Raw genomic sequence first — 17,604 nt, 5'->3', positions numbered from 1 at the left:
TCAGACATGGCATTCACAACATGCTGCATAACAAACAACCTTTCATTATCCTCATTATTTCTGCTTGAGGATGCATAGTTGTTTTGCTGCACTTTCCCATTTTGCATGTCAGCCTGCTTCTTATAACATTCTGACTGCACATGTCCAAGCTTACCACAATAATAGCATTCACGTGCATCATTATATTGCCTTTGCCAATTTCCAAGGCCTCTTTGACTCCCCCTGCCTCTGATGAATTTGCCTCTTCCACCTGTGTGTTGTTGTTGTTGATTCTAGGACTGCTGTTGTTGTTGCTGCTGCTGGCCATAATTCTGATTACCTGTTCGGCCACCTCCTTGACCGCGTCCACGGCCTCCTCTACCTCGTCCTCTTCTTGAACTCGTGTAGAAGGCCTGTTGCTCTGAACTGTTTTTACTTTGTGAAGACTGTTGGTCTTCACCCAAGTTCTTCTCTTCGATAATCAGCATAGACACCAAATCTGTAAAGTTGGGAATGTTTTCCCGAGTCTGAATGGATGTCTTGAACGCCTTGTATTGTGGCCTGAGACCACGTAGACAGACTTCCACCTTGTCATCATCATCTACTGACACACCAATAGATGCAAGGTATTCCACAATACCCTTTATCTTCAGCGCATAGTCATTCACAGACATGCTCTTTTTCTCCACAGTATGAAGTTCATTCTTCAATTGTATCTTATGTGCCTTGGTGTTTGTTTCATAAAGCTTTACCAAGGTGTCCCACACCTCCTTGGGGGACTTGGCATCCTGAATGTGCCCAATCATGGTGTCCTGTATACTAATGGAAAGCCAATATATAACCTTCCTGGCTCCTTGGTTCCAGTCTTTAAACTCTTTCACATCTGCAGCAGTCGGATTTATATCCGGTATCTCCGGTGCCTCTTCATGCTCACCTTCTATGTAGTCCCAATAGCCTTTTCCCATCAGGAAATTTGTCAACCTGAACCTCCAAGCATGGAAGTTATTCTTATCTAGCTTCTCAGCCACAATCTGTGTTATGCCATCATTAGACATCTTGCCAAACACATAATTTTACCAGAAACTGCACTCTGGTTTTTCCTGCACAAATGCTGTATTTTCTGCACAGCGGTACTGTAGACTCTCAAATGTCACAACCAGTGACTTCAATGTGCATACATACACCCAATGGCAACTGTAGACCTCTTTGCAGCACCCACAGTGTCTGCACAGTCAATCTGTCTTCCTGCAGTACTTAAAATAGAGTTCTACTGAGAATCGATGACTTACCCTCAGTGCTCGAAATTGCCTGCTTTCTGAAAAACGGAGGTCCAGACGCGCCCGAAACGCGTTTTCGGCCCGAAAATCTTAGTCCGAAGGACTCCAGTCCGAAGGACTGTATAGTTGCCCTATAGCTTTACTCCCGTGAAGAAAGCTTCTCAATCAGAGACCGTTTGCCGGTGCCTCCTGTAGAGCTCCCGACAAGGGTGTAGTCACCAACACAAATAGGGAAGAGTAGTTGCAGCTCTTACCCTCGTACCGCTTCCTGTGGTTCTCTTGCTTGTAGCTCAGCCCTTAGCACAAACCAGGCTCTGATACCATAAAAAGATGCAGGGGGGAAGAGAGCTTGAGCTCTTGCAAGCACACACACACACTCACAAAACCCTAATAGAGAACACACAAGGTGAGAGGCTGAAAATCTTCTTCTTCTTCTCTACACAACACTCAACACACCATATACAAGAATAAGAGTACACACAATATGAAAGGTACTCAACCAATACATACACGGGTTCTCTATAGTGTGAACCCGACTAAATGAGCTGGCGCTATAACTATGCCAGTCTCTAGAATGGCTGTCACACAGCCTGTCATCCCACTGGCCGCATATCTCCCATGATCTCACCAACCATGCCAGTGGTGTAAGTGTGGGGCCTATCCCCAAGGCGGGTCATCAGTGGCCACCGCCTCACTAGACGAGCTAGATATCTCAACAATTTTTCCTCAATCTTGGACACTCAGTATGATAGTGCCCCTTCTCTTGACATTCATAGCATGTGACACTACTTCTATCCCTAGGTTTATCCTCAGCTCGTGGAACCCTAGGTGGCCTTGCATTGACTAAGTGTAACTTCAAATCAGCAAATTCTGCCATAAGTTGTGCAATGTTATGATCCAAGGATGGAGCTTGTACCTGAGATGTTGAGGCTATCTCTACTCGTGGTGGGGTTGGCACACTCGGAGAAGATTGGAATGTGGACTCAATATGAAGAGTGGCCTCCTTCTTCAAAGCAATACGAAGAGCCTCTTTAAAACTAGTGGGATCTTTGCTAAGAACTTTTCCATGTAAGCGGGGATCCAAAGCCCTGATAAACTTGCTCATCTTAAGGTGCTCCATTGCTAAAGAACTCTTTGAATCTTCCATAGAAGGTGAAGAAGAAGAAGCAACAACATGTAAAGCAGCTGTTGATATTTGATGAATAAGGCTTCATACCTCACTGAAAAGGCAGAAACTGACTCTCCATCCTTTTGAAAAATTTGATCCAATTGCAATAGTAAAGCATTTGGCGACTCCACTGTCCCAAATCTCTCCTTCATTGCTTTGGTCAACCTTTCCCAATCATTCTTGGACTCCTCTGGCAAAGCCTCATGCCAAGTTAAGGCCATACCCTCCAAGAAATTTGGAAGTATTTCTGCCCTCTCTTTCATAGACCAACCCGTCAAGCGGCATGCTCGGTTAAAATCTCGGAGATAACTCCTCGGGTCTTCTCCTTCCGATCCTTGGAACACTGGAATGTTGAACATCTTGCACCAAAAGATGAGTAGCAACAAGGGAAATTTACTTGTTTCAAAACAACTTTCCTTTAATCATGTGGGACCTTCAGGTTAAAATAGAATAATTCTAAGTAAAACCTGCCCGTCGCCTCCACCAAAAGATGTGACACGAAGTTGGGGTTTGGACTTCGGTCACTTCTCATAATCAAAACACACTTGTATGAAACCTCACAGCCTCCTCACGTCCCTTTCTCTTCCTAGATTAAGATAAAGATATACACATCGAAGGTGAGATCATAATTCATGGAGGGAAAGATGAAAGGCTCCGGAGAAGCAAGAATTTCTACCAGTCTTGCAGCTCCAAACAAGAGGGCGATTCTTTGTTGGAAGAAAATCTTCCGACTCAGGATTATGTGAACGGAAACATACGGGGAATATTGGTAAGGTTCATCCGTTCGAATTGGGCGATTTGGACAGAACATATTAAAGAAAATGAATATAGCAATCACTTACAAGAGGATAAGACACATGGGGTTTGCCTTTTGATAAGAGATTAGGAGGAATTAATCATGATTAAGAAGAAAGAATGGCCAAAAAGCTATAAAAACAGAGATACACAGAGAATTGCAGTTTTAAATCCATATAGGCTGTGTAAGAGAGGATTATATAGATGCGTAGAGCTTGAAGAGAGCTTTGCGTCTATATAAAAACTTTCAAAAACGGGCAACCGAGCGAAAAGTTATGAGTATTTTACTGCAAGACTATAAAACTGCCAAAATTCTATAAAAACAGAGATACACAGAGAATTGCAGTTTTAAATCCATAAAGGCTATGCAAAAAAGGATTATATAAGTGCATAGAGCTTGAAGAGAGCTTCGTGCCCATATAAAAACTTTCAGAAACGGACAACCGAGCGAAAAGTTATGAGCATTTTACTACAAGACTATAAAACTGCCAAAATTCGCCTAAAAATTAGCAGCTTTGGGAGAAATTCTGATCATCAATGAAGTAAGGGATTAAGAAATTAGTTACATGAGTGGAAAGAGCATAGGAAGAGCTTCCTAGCCATATGATCAATTTAAGAAATCAATACCTGAGTGATGACGGTTAAAATTTGGATATTGGACCACAAAAACTGCACTTTCCTCTCTTTGCATGAAACCTCAATTTTCACATAGCCTCTTGCCTTTCATCTCCTTCATGATGTAAGCTAGAGGGTAAGGGTTAACATTGCTCAGCGGACAATCGTAAAGATTTACCTATGGTCCCCAAAGTCTTTCCACATGCTCATTACCGCTAAAACCATTGGTACCTCCAAAGGAGGGCGGCCATAAGGCAAGGGCTACCTTGAGAAGTCACAGGCCCGCCAAGATAATAACTCCTTATCCCACTTATCATGAATCATCAAAGAGGTCCAAAATTGGGTTAAGCATGAGGAGCTAATGCTAAATGAGACATTCACATATAAAGAGAGTGTTTGAATAGGGGTTTGATGGCAATGACACAAAATGCTCAATTGAGGAGGCTCATTCCTTGATTTGAAAGGGAGAGGAGGGCTCCTTTTATAGGTGGAGAATCACCCTCTCTTCCATTGTTACAAATTACAACATAAAAATCTTCAACCCTTCAGTGACATAAGGGTAGATGTCACCATCAATTGTCCTCTTAGGCTAAGTCTTCTATTGATTATTAAATTGAAGACTTTTTGACTTTGAGAGTGTGATGAGATAATAGCCAAGCCTAAGTGGCATGTAGGTGGAGATCCCACTTACACATGGCGGAATTCTCCTCTTCCATGTAGGCATTCTAGAAGAATCTTTCCCAATTATGCACCTACACACACTCCTCCACATGCCTTCCATACTCCCCAACTTGTAGCCTTATGGTGAATACCATATTAATAATACAATTAAAATCTATGTGAGCATGAAGGCCCACTTTTATTTTCCACATCACTAGCCTCTCTACCATACCAAAGTATTTATCAAGCATACTTGTGGCATTTACAATGTGTGCACCCTAAATCAAGTAAAACATTATATTTGACGACACAATGCTGTTATCGGGGTAGCCGCCAAGCCGCCCCATCACCACGCTGTTATTCCATTGTGGGCGCCGCAATCTTCTTGGACAAGCTTCCATCTTATTACCATTGAGAAACCATCAAAATATGCACAAAATTGACAATGAAAGATATCAATTTTTCATGTCACAGTATGCATAAAAGATATATATTTTATTGTAAAAGTGTTACTTTTAGCATATTGAAATTCATGCATAGAGGTAAAAGATGAATATTTTATTGTAAAAGTGTTACTTTTAGCATAATTGAATTTCATGCATAGAGGTATGCATAAAAGATGAATATTTTATTGTAGAAGTGTTACTTTTAGCATAATTGAATTTCATGCATAGAGGTATGCATAAAAGATGAATATTTTATTGTAGAAGTGTTACTTTTAGCATAATTGAATTTCATGCATAGAGGTATGCATAAAAGATGATTATTTTATTATAAAAGTGTTACTTTTAACATAATTGAATTTATGCATAAGAAGATGCATAAAAGATTGATTTTAATTCAAAAACTTGTCATTCTCATCTAAATTGAATTCATGCATAGGAAGATGCATAAAAGATTGAATTTTAATTCAAAGTGTCATTCTCGTTTAAAATGAATTTATGCATAGGAAGATGCATAAAAGATTGATTTTTATTTTGAAAGTGTTAGTCTCCGTAAACGGAATTTATTCATAAATAGATGCGTAAAGAAATCTTATATCAAATATAAGAATTCTCTTGTATTCTATAAATAGATATGGGAAATGATAGGATATGATAAGATGCATATGAGATGTGATAGGATGTGATAAGATGTGTATGAGATGTGATAGGATGTGATAAGAGGTGTACGAGATGTGATAGGATGTGATAAGAGGTGTATGAGATGTGATAAGATGTGATAAGATGCATATGAGATGTGATAGGATGTGATAAGAGGTGTATGAGATGTGATAAGATGTGATAAGAGGTGTATGAGATGTGATAAGAGGTGTATGAGATGTGATAAGATGTAATAAGAGGTGTATGAGATGTGATAAGATGTGATAAGATGCATATGAGATGTGATAGGATGTGATAAGAGGTGTATGAGATGTGATAAGATGTGATAAGATGCATATGAGATGAGTTAGGATGTGATAAGATGAGTTAAGATATGATAAGATGTGTATGGGATGAGGTAAGAAATATATGTGATGGGATAAGATGTATATAGGTTGTGATAAGGCGAGAATGGATGTGATGTAAAAGAATAGATGTGAAGACGTATGTGGTTATATGAATGGGAATGCGGAAATGAATGTATAAATGTGAATGTGGATGTAGAGGTAGATGTATGGATGTGAATGAGAATGTGGATGCGGATGTATGCATGTAGATGTAGATGATGGATGTGAATGAAAATGTGGATGCGGATGTATGCATGTAGATGTAGATGTATGGATGTGAATGTGATTATGGATGTGGATATATGCATGGAGATGTGGATGTATGCATGTAGATGTAAATGTATGGATGTGTGTGTGAATGTGGATGTGGATATATGCATGGAGATGTGGATGTATGGTTATGTATGTGGATGTGGATGTATGAATGAGGATGTGAAAATGGATGTATGCATGGATGTGTATGTAGAATAATGAATGTGAATGTGTATAGAAAATAATGTGTCGTCGATATGAGTAAATGGATGAGAATGAGTACACATTGAATGGAAAAAGGATTAAGTAATGTGGATTGAGGAGGGATAATGTGGAAAGACGAGAGTTCGATATAGAAACTGTATTTTGTGACTGTTTGTAAATGACTGTTTTATGTCAAGAATGCTGGGGAAGCATTTTGACCGTCTTGTGGATTAAGGTCATGAAGACCTAACTGATAAAGTTGTAACTGCTGACGGAGAGTCAATGGAGGACGTCTCGCGTAGCAAGGTCGACCGAGGTCTTGACCAGTCTCGCTTCGATTTAAATGGTGAGCTTCCGGTACGATGGATGAGGGACCAAGGAAACGGCCTATGAGTGAAGCGCTAGGTCACCTGCGAAGGATCCTAGAGGGTGCTGACCATACGGTGCTCGGGCTCTGGGTCGCCAAAGATACCCACACGTGCATCGTGGAAGATATTGGAACAAGGAGTAAGAGTTGTTTTCTGAAACCGGGCATGGATCTGGTTGATTGACCTTGCTGGTCCTCCAACGGATAAGTCCATGGCTCTCTTATATGGATCTGTTGATTGATCTTGCTGATCTTCAACGAGAATTCCATCTTGATTTTTATATGTGAAAATATTGTCGGGTACTATGAGTTAGGAACTATTGAAAAGGCCCCTGAGTGAACAGGTGGTGAGCGTTCTGGTTGCCAATGATGTCATAAGTACGCCGATGAATGAATGATTGGAAATATGGATTCAACCAGAGATTTCGAGGATTATCATCAGTGACAAAATGGTTTCATTAAAGGATTGTTTAAAGCTAGTTGATGTTGAGAAAAAGGTAATTTCATATTGGGTGCGTAAGTGGTGTGACTAGTTTTATGTTGCATGAACTTCCGGCTAGGGGGCCTGGGAACTCTTTTCCCTGGTACCCGGGACACAACCTAACTAAATTCCTAATTGGATCCCATCACTACAGTGGTTGGGAGGTTGGCTAACCCATGGGACTGGATGGGGTTAGGCTGGACTGATGGATCCTTAAATCGAGACTCAATTTTTGTTTTTACGATAAATGTGTTGGAGCTCTATATATGGCTCACTCTACCTAACTCGGTCTCACCTATATATATGTATCTTGTCCTCAATATGAATCAGTCTTTGGGAGCGTACATGATGTGTCTCTTGTCTCGTCTCTTTCTCTCTACATTTCAACATGGTATCAGAGCATCTATAAGGGAAGCATCTGTGTCTTCTTGTTAAATTCATGATTATAATTTCATGTCTTACAAGATTGTTCTTTGATTATGTGTTGTCTACATGATTTTATAGCTTAACTTGTTGTAATTAGAGTTGTTTCTTAATCGCGTCCTTAAAACCAAAACCTATCAAAAAAGTTTGTCAAACGGAGTTGTGAGTCAAAAGTTATGACAGTTCAGGCAAACTGCATCTGTAACAGCAAAACAGGTTCTTTGAATAAGCAAACAGGTTCTTTGTGTGAGCACACAGGTTTCGTCTTCGTCAAGCGTCTTTAGGAAACTGCCAAATCTAGCTTCTTCGTCAAGCGTCTTTAGCAAACCGCCAAATCTAGCTTTTTCGTCAAGCGTCTCTTATTATTTTGCTATTTTTAGCAAAATGACCAATCTAGCTTTTTCATCAAGCGTCTATCAATGAATCTTGTGTCCCACGTCTCGCTATTTTGAGGACTCTTTTCTTATTGACGTCTCTTATCTCTTGCGGTCGTCCTTGTCTATGGTGTGCAGATTTTGTGATTTTATCTTATACGTCTTCTCGCAGATAGATATGGCTATGACTGTTCTCGTCAACGGTTTTCCTTCTGGCCAACGTTCTATTCCTTCTTTTCAAGGCCAAGGGTTTTCGGGTTGGAAAGCAAAGATGCTATTAATTCTTGAAGGCGATGAGCTTTCAAATGTTGTTATTGGCGATTCTCTATGTCCGTCTCAGCCTACTATTCTGGATTCTGACAACGTTCTTATCACAGAAGGCCCTGTTTTTGATGCATGGCATCTTGCTTATATGGATTGGCAGAGGCGTGATAAAGCAGCTCGTCGGTACATTCTTTCTGCTCTTAGTGATTCTCTCATGCTTGATGTGTATGACTTTCCTACTTCCCATGACGTATGGGAGTATCTTATAGCAAATTTTCAGAAAAAGTCTGTTATACAGAAACACTTTATTTGAGAGGTTTGCTTTCAAAGTTACAGTATGAAGTTGGTACTGCTATGACGGGGCATATTGATTCTTTCAAATCTATTATTAATCAACTTGCTGCTGCTGCGGGTGATCCTGTTCCACGAAAGCAACTTATTACAATTCTTCTTGATACGATAAAGGATCCATATTATGACAACATTGTTACCATTCTATCTAACAAGGACAGTCTTGATTTTGACCAAACTTGCATATCTTTGATTGAGTATTCTCAACGTCAACAACGACGTAGCATTGGTCATGATGCAGCTATGTTTTCACAACAAGAGGAGCCTGAGTCCCAACAGTTGGAACGGGCCTTGTATGTGCGAAAGCGTCCTTTTCAACGAGGAAACCGCAGAGGTGGTCGTCGTGGTGGTAGTTTCTCTCGTCTCAAATTTCCTAACAAGCATTGTTCTTACTGCAATAGAAATGGTCATACTGAAGATGACTGTTGGGCACGTCAATATGATGAAGAACACAACATTACCACAAAACAACCACGTTTATCTAGAGATTCTTCTTCTTGTGATTATTGTGGAAAATCTGATCATCCCTCTTCCATGTGCTTTAAGCGTCGATTTGATGTAGATCAAAATCGAGCATATGCAGCCGAGCATCATGATAATGATGTGCCTGAAACAAGTTGTGTTTTATGTTTAGTTCCCCCAGACAGAATACTTCATGTACGTGATGGTTCACTTTTCATTATTGATTCTGGTGCTACAGAAAATATGACATATGAATCTAAGTGGCTACATAACTATCATTCTTTACCTGTTAAGCGTGTTGTTTATCTTGCTGATGATACAACTTGTCAACTCAAGGGCATTGGAGATTTATATCTTGGCACCTTATCTTCTTCAACTTGAGTTTTACGAGGGGTTTTACATGTCCCAGAACTTCAACGTAATCTTCTTTCAGTTGCAAGACTTGTTGATCTTGGTTTGTTTGTTGGATTCGACCACACCAAATGCCGCATTGAGAAAGATGGACAGATTATTGCAACTGCTTCTCGTAATGGTAATTTGTTTGAGCTCTCTCTCAATGATGCTGTAGCAAATGTTGTCACTGCTCCAGGTGATCATGATTGCAAGATATGGCATCATCGCTTTGTTCATGCTGATTTCTCAAAGCTTCTTGATCTTCATCGTCATGGTCTTGTACGTGGCATGGATCTTAAAGCTCATCCTCATATGGGAATCTGTGAGTTTTGTGCTCTTGGCAAACACAATCGTAAACCCTTTCCTCTCTCGAATTCAGTTCATTCTCATGATTTATTGGATCTTGTTCATACCGACATTTGTGGACCTTTGCCTCCATCGAGAACACAACATCGTTATTTCATTACATTTACAGTTGTTTTCTTGCTTCGACAAAAATCTGAGGTGTTATCTGTTTTTAAGCAATTTCACAAGGCTGCCGAACTTCAAACTGGTTGTCGCCTCAAGAAACTTCGCAGCGATAATGGTGGAGAATATCTGTCTCGTGAGTTTGAGAGTTATTGTACGGACCATGGTATTCATCATGAACATACTATTCCATATTCACCTCAACAGAACGGTGTTGCTAAACGTAAGAATCGCACTATTATCAATGCTATACGATGTATGCTGATTCATTCTGGGTTATCTCGTGTTTTCTGGAGTGAAGCTCTCTTGACAGTAGTCTTTGTTCAGAATCATCTTCCTACTACTGCTCCTTCTGGTAAGATACCCATCACAGCATGGACAGGTGAAATTCCTTTTGTATCTCATTTTCGAACCTTTGGATGTATTGCTTATATTCATGTTCCTAAAGAAACACGAGCAAAGCTTGATGCTCCTGGGCTTAAAGTTATTTTTATTGGGTATTCTAACACTTCCAAAGGCTACAAATTCTATGACCCGTCCTCCAAGAAAGTGCTTGTGAATCGTGATGCTATTTTCAATGAACAGCTTATGGGCGGTACATGGTCCATGGATGATTCTGATGATACTAAATCTTTGCTTCAAGCTTTTCCATTCTTGTGTGATGATGAATCTTCTTCTATAGAGCAACTTTCCTCTTCACAACCATCTAAAGAGCAACTTTCCTCTTCACAACCATTGATTCCGAATGCTGTCATTGATGATGTTGACATTTTTATTGATCTGCCTATTGATTTTGAGCATGGTTCTTGTCATGTTTATGATGAAGATTTTGATGCTGATGTTTTCTCTACTTCTGAAGATCCTACCACGTACAGTGATGCTATATGTTCTCCACAAAAGGATCAATGGCAAGAGGCTATGGAAGCAGAGTACGATTCTCTTATCTCTAAAGGTACATGGATACTCATTGAGCTGCCTCCTGGCCGTACTGCCATTAAGTGTAAATGGGTATATAAGACAAAATTTAAAGCAGATGGATCCTTTGACAAATTCAAGGCACGTTTAGTTGCCAAAGGTTATTCTCAAGTTGCTGGCATTGATTATCATGAAACCTTTTCACCAGTTGTTCGCATTACTAGTATTCGGGTTTTATTGGCATTTGCTGTTCAATTCCACTTAGAAATTCATCAGATGGACGTGCGCACAGCTTTCTTGAATGGAGATTTGAATGAAGAAATTTACATGGAGCAGCCAGAAGGATTTGTTATTGCAGGTAAGGAAGATCTTGTTGCTCGTCTTCATAGGGCCTTATATGGTCTTAAACAAGCTTCACGGGCCTGGTACATCAAGTTTGATCTTTTTCTTACCTCCCATGGCTTTCTCTCTTGCTCTTCTGACCCCAACTTATTTACCAAGTACCAAAATGGTAGTTTTGTAATCCTTGCCCTTTATGTGGATGATACAATCCTTGTTTCCAATGATTTGGGATTTTTACACCAAAATAAGCAGTTGTTATCTTCGACATTTGATATGGTGGATCTTGGAGAGCTTCACTTGTGTCTTGGCATTCAGATTCAAAGGGATCGCAGCAAAGGTATTTTATTACTTTGACAGTCAAAGTTTATTGAAGATACTATTTAGAAGTTTGGTTTGGAATCTGCACATTCAGCAACTACTCCTTGTCTTGTGAGTTCCATGGAAAACACTTCTGATGGTGGTGGCCAGCTTGTTACAAATCAACAATATGCTAATTTGGTTGGATGTCTTCGAGTTGTTGGTTTGAACACTCATCCTGACATTTTGTTTATTGCTAACTATCTCGGGCAACATCTTGCATGTCCTTCTCTTAAGCATTGGTCTTCAGCAAAGCGCGTGTTGAAATACTTGAAAGGCACTGCAGATTATGGTTTGGTTTATCAACGACAATTTACATCCGACTCCATTCCATCTCTTTCTCTTTTGGGTTACACAGATGCAGATTGGGCCAGCTCACATTTATCTATGCGATCTACGAGTGGCAATTGTTTCTTCATTAATGGTTGTCTTATTTCTTGGACCAGCAAGAAACAACATTTTGTGTTGCAGTTTCTACAACCGAATCTGAATATGTTGTGGCATCGCTTGCAGCTCGTGAACTCATTTGGCTTCGACAAGTGTTGACAGATATTGGCCATTCTCCTCTTTCTAGTACACCCTTGCGGTGTGATAATCAGAGTGCTATTAGTCTTGCGAAAGACTATGTCCAACATAACAAGTCAAAACATATTGCTGTGCATTACCATTATGTTCGATACGAAGTACGCAAAGGCACTATCATGATTGAACATTGTCCAAGTGACTAGATGATTGCAGATATTCTTACCAAAGGTCTCAATGAGTCACGCTTCATTCTCTTGCGCTCAGAGCTTGGAGTTGCCTCGGGCACACTCTTTCTAGATTAGGCTCTTTACTCTTATGGTAGCTTTGTACATATATCGTTGTAATCTTCTAGACACCATGCACTTTGCACATTTCACAATTGCACACTATGACCTCTTGGTCCTTTTGTATATTTGTACATAGATGCACAATGCACTTTCACATCATTACTTCTGGTTCATATTTTCACATTTGTATAGGGGCTTGGGTTTTTCCCTTGTACTCCCCAAGGGTTTTTTCATCCATAGCTAGAGACCCTTGTTTGAGTGGGGGTGTTGGAGCTCTATATATGGCTCACTCTACCTAACTCGGTCTCACCTATATATATGTATCTTGTCCTCAATATGAATCAGTCTTTGGGAGCGTACATGATGTGTCTCTTGTCTCGTCTCTTTCTCTCTACATTTCAACAAAATGAAGTAAATCCCGGATAGTAATTGTTCTATGGATAGGAATCAATGACTATGCCTCTTGATGGGGAAAAAAGCATTGATCCCAATGATCCAAGTGCAAGTTTCTTCCTTGATCTGACCGAGTACCTTTACAGGTGCAGTCGGATCAGTTTGATCAGTAATGGTCTTGACTACATTAGAGTAAAAAGTTATCCTGGTGGAATCGCTCATGCTTTCCGGATAAAGGAAGTTTTTTTCGGGTTCGGTTTTGGACAAACAGACGGATTAGTCTCTTGTCCGGATATCCGTGGAAGAGGCCCTGAGTGTGGGAGTCTGCCCCGCGCAAGAAGTGCTACTTCCGCTGCTAGTACCCCGAATCCATTGCGCGGTGGGAACAGGGATCTCACAATGGTGGAGCACAGTATGGAAATTATGTATCATCTAACAATGAAGGACACATAGATCATTTGTTTACCATGAAGCATGTGATGGTTATTATCACATCTTGCAAAGAGAGTGATGACATGTGGTACATGGATTTAAGAGCATCAAACCACATGACTTGTCATGGAGAGTGGTTTGATAATATGATGCCAACACAAAATCAAGGTTATGTTGCTACATGTGATTATACTCAGTATTCTATTACACATGTTTTTAGTGTGCCATTCGAGATGCATGATGGCAGGGTGAAAACTATGTTTGAGGTGTTCTATGTGCCATCATTTACAAAGCTCTTTGCATCAGTGTGAGAAAAATGGTTGAACAAGGATTGCAAGTGAGATTTAATGAACATGGCTTCTTTATTGAGAGGATCTCAAGCATGGCTGTAAATTGATTGCTAAAGATCAAAAAGAAGGAAGATTGTTCAAGCTAGATGCAAGCATTCTAGAATTGTAGTCAGCCATGTTTTCTCATAGTTATGGGGTAGTGCCAAACATTGATATTTGGCACAAAAGGATTGGTCATGTAAACATTAAAAAGCTAAAATCTATGCAAACAAAAGTCATTGTCAGTGGTCTACCCAAATTCAAATATGATGGGAGTACACATGTTTGTGATGCATGCCAATTTGGGAAACAAGCAAGGTTGCCATTTCCTAGGGATAGTCAAATGAGTAGAAGACCACTTGAGGTTGTGCAGAGTGATATATGGGGTTCCACGCAAACCCAATCAATAAATGGGAGTAGGTATTATATCACATTTACTGATGATTTTAGCAGGATATGGATCTATTTTTTGAAAGAGAAGAGTGAAGCCTTGGGTAAGTTCAAAGAGTTCAAAGAACTTGTGCAGAAGCAATATGGTCATTGCATTAGGAACTCAATGGAGTCTTTTTGGGCCCTTTAATTTGCCATGAGGTTATGGAAACGTTTAACTTTTTGACAAATAGGAGCCCGCCATGTAAGCAAAAACCAATGGTTTGTAAGAGAGGTGTAAGAGTGGTCAAAGGGTGCACTTTTTCCCCCAAAAAGGGGAGGGGGCAATTTTACAATTTTCGGACCTCCATAACTTCTACATACAAGCTCCGATTTGAGCGGAGATTACAGATCCGTGATCTACGCATCAAGAGCTTTCCATAGATATGTTACATGATATGGTTTTATCCGCTAGATTTTAAATTCCATTTTTTCCCCAAAATTCAAATTCGAATAAAGTAGCCGTTTTGAAGTTTCAAATTAGAAAACGTTTCTTCTTAAGAGAAAAGGTTTGACTCCCTTAAACCACCAAATAAAAGGGCCCAAGAAGACTCCATTGAGTTCCTAATGGATTAAGTGTTTGAGGATAGATGGTGGTGGGAGTAAATCTCACATGCATTTGATGCATTCTTGAGAGACCATGGCATTAGAAGGTAGCTTACATGCAGGTACACTCCTCAACAAAATGGAGTTGCTGAGAGAAACAATTGTGTGATAGGTGAAGTGGCAAGAGCACTCATGAATGAGAAGAGTATGCCATTGTATTTTTGGGCAAAATCATGTGCCACATCGGTGTACATTTTGAATAAGACACCTATAGTTGCCATACGTGAGAGTACTCTTGAGATGAGAATGACAGGTTTTGGGCAAATATTGGACATCTCAAATTCTTTAGATGTATTGCCTATGTACATTTGCCAGATGAGAAGAGAAGGAAATTGGACCCAAAAGATGAGAAGTGCATATTCATTGGTTATGCATAAGATAGAAAGCCCTCCAAAAATTATAATCCAGAAATTAAATAGGTGCTCATTTCTAGAGATGTGTTGTTTGATGAGTTGGCAAGTTGGTACAAAAACAAAGATGATGTTATGGTGGATGACATAAATACAGATGTGCATCTGAACTTGCCTAAAGAGAGTACTATTTCATTATCTAGGCTAGGTGAAACATCAATTGGAAGTGATAATGTATGTCCATGGTCAGGATGGTTGAGACATGGTAGTGTGAGCACAAGTGAAAGTGTTGTTGAAAAAGGCAAAAAGAAGGTTTAAGGAATTGGTATAACATGTTATGAGTCATCTAGCTCGGAAAGTTTAGATGAAGAATAGCCTTACATAATCCATGTGTAAGATAAGAGAGATATCTTCCTCCACATGCTAGAGCACATGGTGTGCAAAGTGATCCACAAGTTTTGAGAATATCACAAAGGATTAGGTATCCAATGGAGAGATTGACATATAATGGGTATGCAATGCATTATGCATACATGACATCAATGATAAAGCATGTGGAACCATCATGTTTTAGAGAAGCTATTGGAAAGCATGTATGGGAGAAAGCAACGGACAAATAAATGGATGCCTTGGTTCATAAAATGATACATGGGACTTGGTTGCATTACCAAGTGGAAAGAATGTCATTGGTTGAAAATGGGTGTACAAAGTGAAATGTAAGTCAGATGGATCAATAGAAAGTCATAAAGCAAGGCTGGTCATATGCATAGATACATGGTTTGGATTATGATGAGACATTTAGCCTTGTGGTTAAGATGGGAACATTGAGATCTATGATTGCATTGACTGCATTAAATGGTTGCACAATGCATCAAATGGATGTAAAGAATGAATTTCTAAATGGTGAATTGCAAGAAGAAGTGTTCATGGAGAAGCCAGAAGGCTATGTGCATCCCAAATATCCTACACATGTATGTAAGTTGAATAAGCCTTGTATGGATTAAAGAAATCCCCACGTGCTTGGACAGACAAGATAAGCAAGTATCTCATTAGCATTGGTTTTCATGTGGAAACATCATATTTATCACTATATGCAAAGAAGACATCACATGGTATTGTGGTGATTGCCATCTATGTAGATGACTTAATCAACAGGTGACTCAAGTAAGGATATTGTTGATGTGAAGGCTTCATTATGTGGTGAATTCGATATGACAGACTTGGGAGAATTAAGATACTTTCTTGGCATTGTAGTGTTGAAAACAAAGAAAGGCATTTGGCTAGTTCAAAGACAGTATGCATTGAACATGCTAGCAAAGTATGGCATGATAGGATTTAAGCTAATGAGTACACCATTGGAACAAAATTTGAAGCTAAGGGTTGATTGTGGTAAAGAGATTGAGGATGTGACAATGTATAGAAAGATGGTTGGTAGTTTGATATACATGACTATCACTAGACCAAATTTATGCTATGTGGTTGGGCTTGTGAGTTAGTTTATGTAAAGCCCAAGGAAACCACATTTGGATGTAGTGAGAAGAATCTTGAGATATGTGAAAGCTACAACACATTATGGACTCCTTTTGATTATGGACTCCTTTATGAGTATGGCAAAGCTATGGATGTTCATGGATATACAGATGCAGATTGGGTAGGTAGTTATTATGACATAAGTTCTACTAGTGGCTATGCTTTCACATTGGGAAGTGCAGTGGGTGAGTTGGAGTAGCAAAAAGTAACCCACATCTGCTTTATCTAGCATAGAGACAGAGTATAGAGGAGCAACTATGGCTGCATGTGAGGTGGTATGGCTGAAAAATCTACTCGAAGATTTGGGACAACAATGTGATGGGAAATTTGTCATACATTATGACAACATGAGGAGCATACAGTTGGCCAAGCAATCCTGTCTGTCATGTGATGACCAAACACATTAAGGTCCACTGTCACTTCATCAAGGAGAAAGTGTTGGATGGACAAATAGATGTGACATATGTGAAGACTAAAGAGCAAGTTGCAGATATCTTTACCAAACCACTTGGCAAAGAGAAGTTTGAGTACTTCAGAGACATGCTTGGAGTACATGAGATGGATATGGTGAGCTTGAGGGGGAGTGTTGAGAATGCAAGCTCATCAAGATCTGGTGGATAGAGGTGGCATATGGACATCAGTCTAGCAGTGTGTGTGTGTGGAAAATAATGGCCGTGTCTAGCTAGCCAAGTGAGTGGACATTAGACTTAGGTTATTTTAGTGTGAACTTATCACTAGTGTTGTGTGCTGTGTTTTGTGGTGTGCAATGAAGGAAAGCTATGGAGCTTCTCTATCATGTAGATGTTGATGGTTTGAGATAATGAGAGCTAATTAGGGTTTGCCTTTCTACCCTTGTGTCTATCTCCTCTCTCTTCTCAAGTCCATCATAAGATGTCCCAATGTTCCCATTATAGTGTTCCCTTCACCTTCTCAAAGTGTACAAAGCAGTCACCCAAATTATATGTTTTAAAATGCTTGTGTACTTGTATAAGGTCTTCAACACAGGCGCTCTCTTATAGGGTGAACTTAGCTTATTTTTTAGCTTCTGCTAAGGCTTTGTTCTTTTATTTCTTGTGGATTAAGAGAG

The 17,604-nt window shown here is 39.7% G+C and overlaps 1 protein-coding gene across 1 annotated transcript; it reads left to right on the top strand.

Moving 5' to 3' along the window:
- The first annotated feature begins 10,428 nt into the window (after positions 1–10,428).
- On the top strand, positions 10,429–11,389 carry LOC147635640 (uncharacterized). The gene is made up of 2 exons (XM_086802221.1): positions 10,429–10,974; positions 11,214–11,389. The coding sequence occupies exons 1-2, from the start codon at positions 10,611–10,613 to the stop codon at positions 11,252–11,254; spliced, it is 405 nt and encodes a 134-aa protein (XP_086658347.1). The 5' UTR covers positions 10,429–10,610; the 3' UTR covers positions 11,255–11,389.
- The last annotated feature ends 6,215 nt before the right edge of the window (positions 11,390–17,604 follow it).

This window comes from Cibotium barometz, chromosome 9 (genome assembly GCF_041138505.1).
Source record: "Cibotium barometz isolate CiBa-2024 chromosome 9, ASM4113850v1, whole genome shotgun sequence".
NCBI lineage: Eukaryota > Viridiplantae > Streptophyta > Polypodiopsida > Cyatheales > Cibotiaceae > Cibotium > Cibotium barometz.
The sequence above is the reverse complement of the archived record's forward strand: the minus strand, read 5'-3'. Positions and strand labels throughout refer to the sequence as shown.

Coding starts and splice junctions, on each gene's coding strand:
- LOC147635640 (XM_086802221.1), top strand. CDS start 10,611: ATGGGCGGTACATGGTCCATGGATGATTCTGATGATACTAAATCTTTG. Junction 10,975..11,213: donor CGATTCTCTTATCTCTAAAG/GTACATGGATAC, acceptor GAAATTCATCAG/ATGGACGTGCGCACAGCTTT.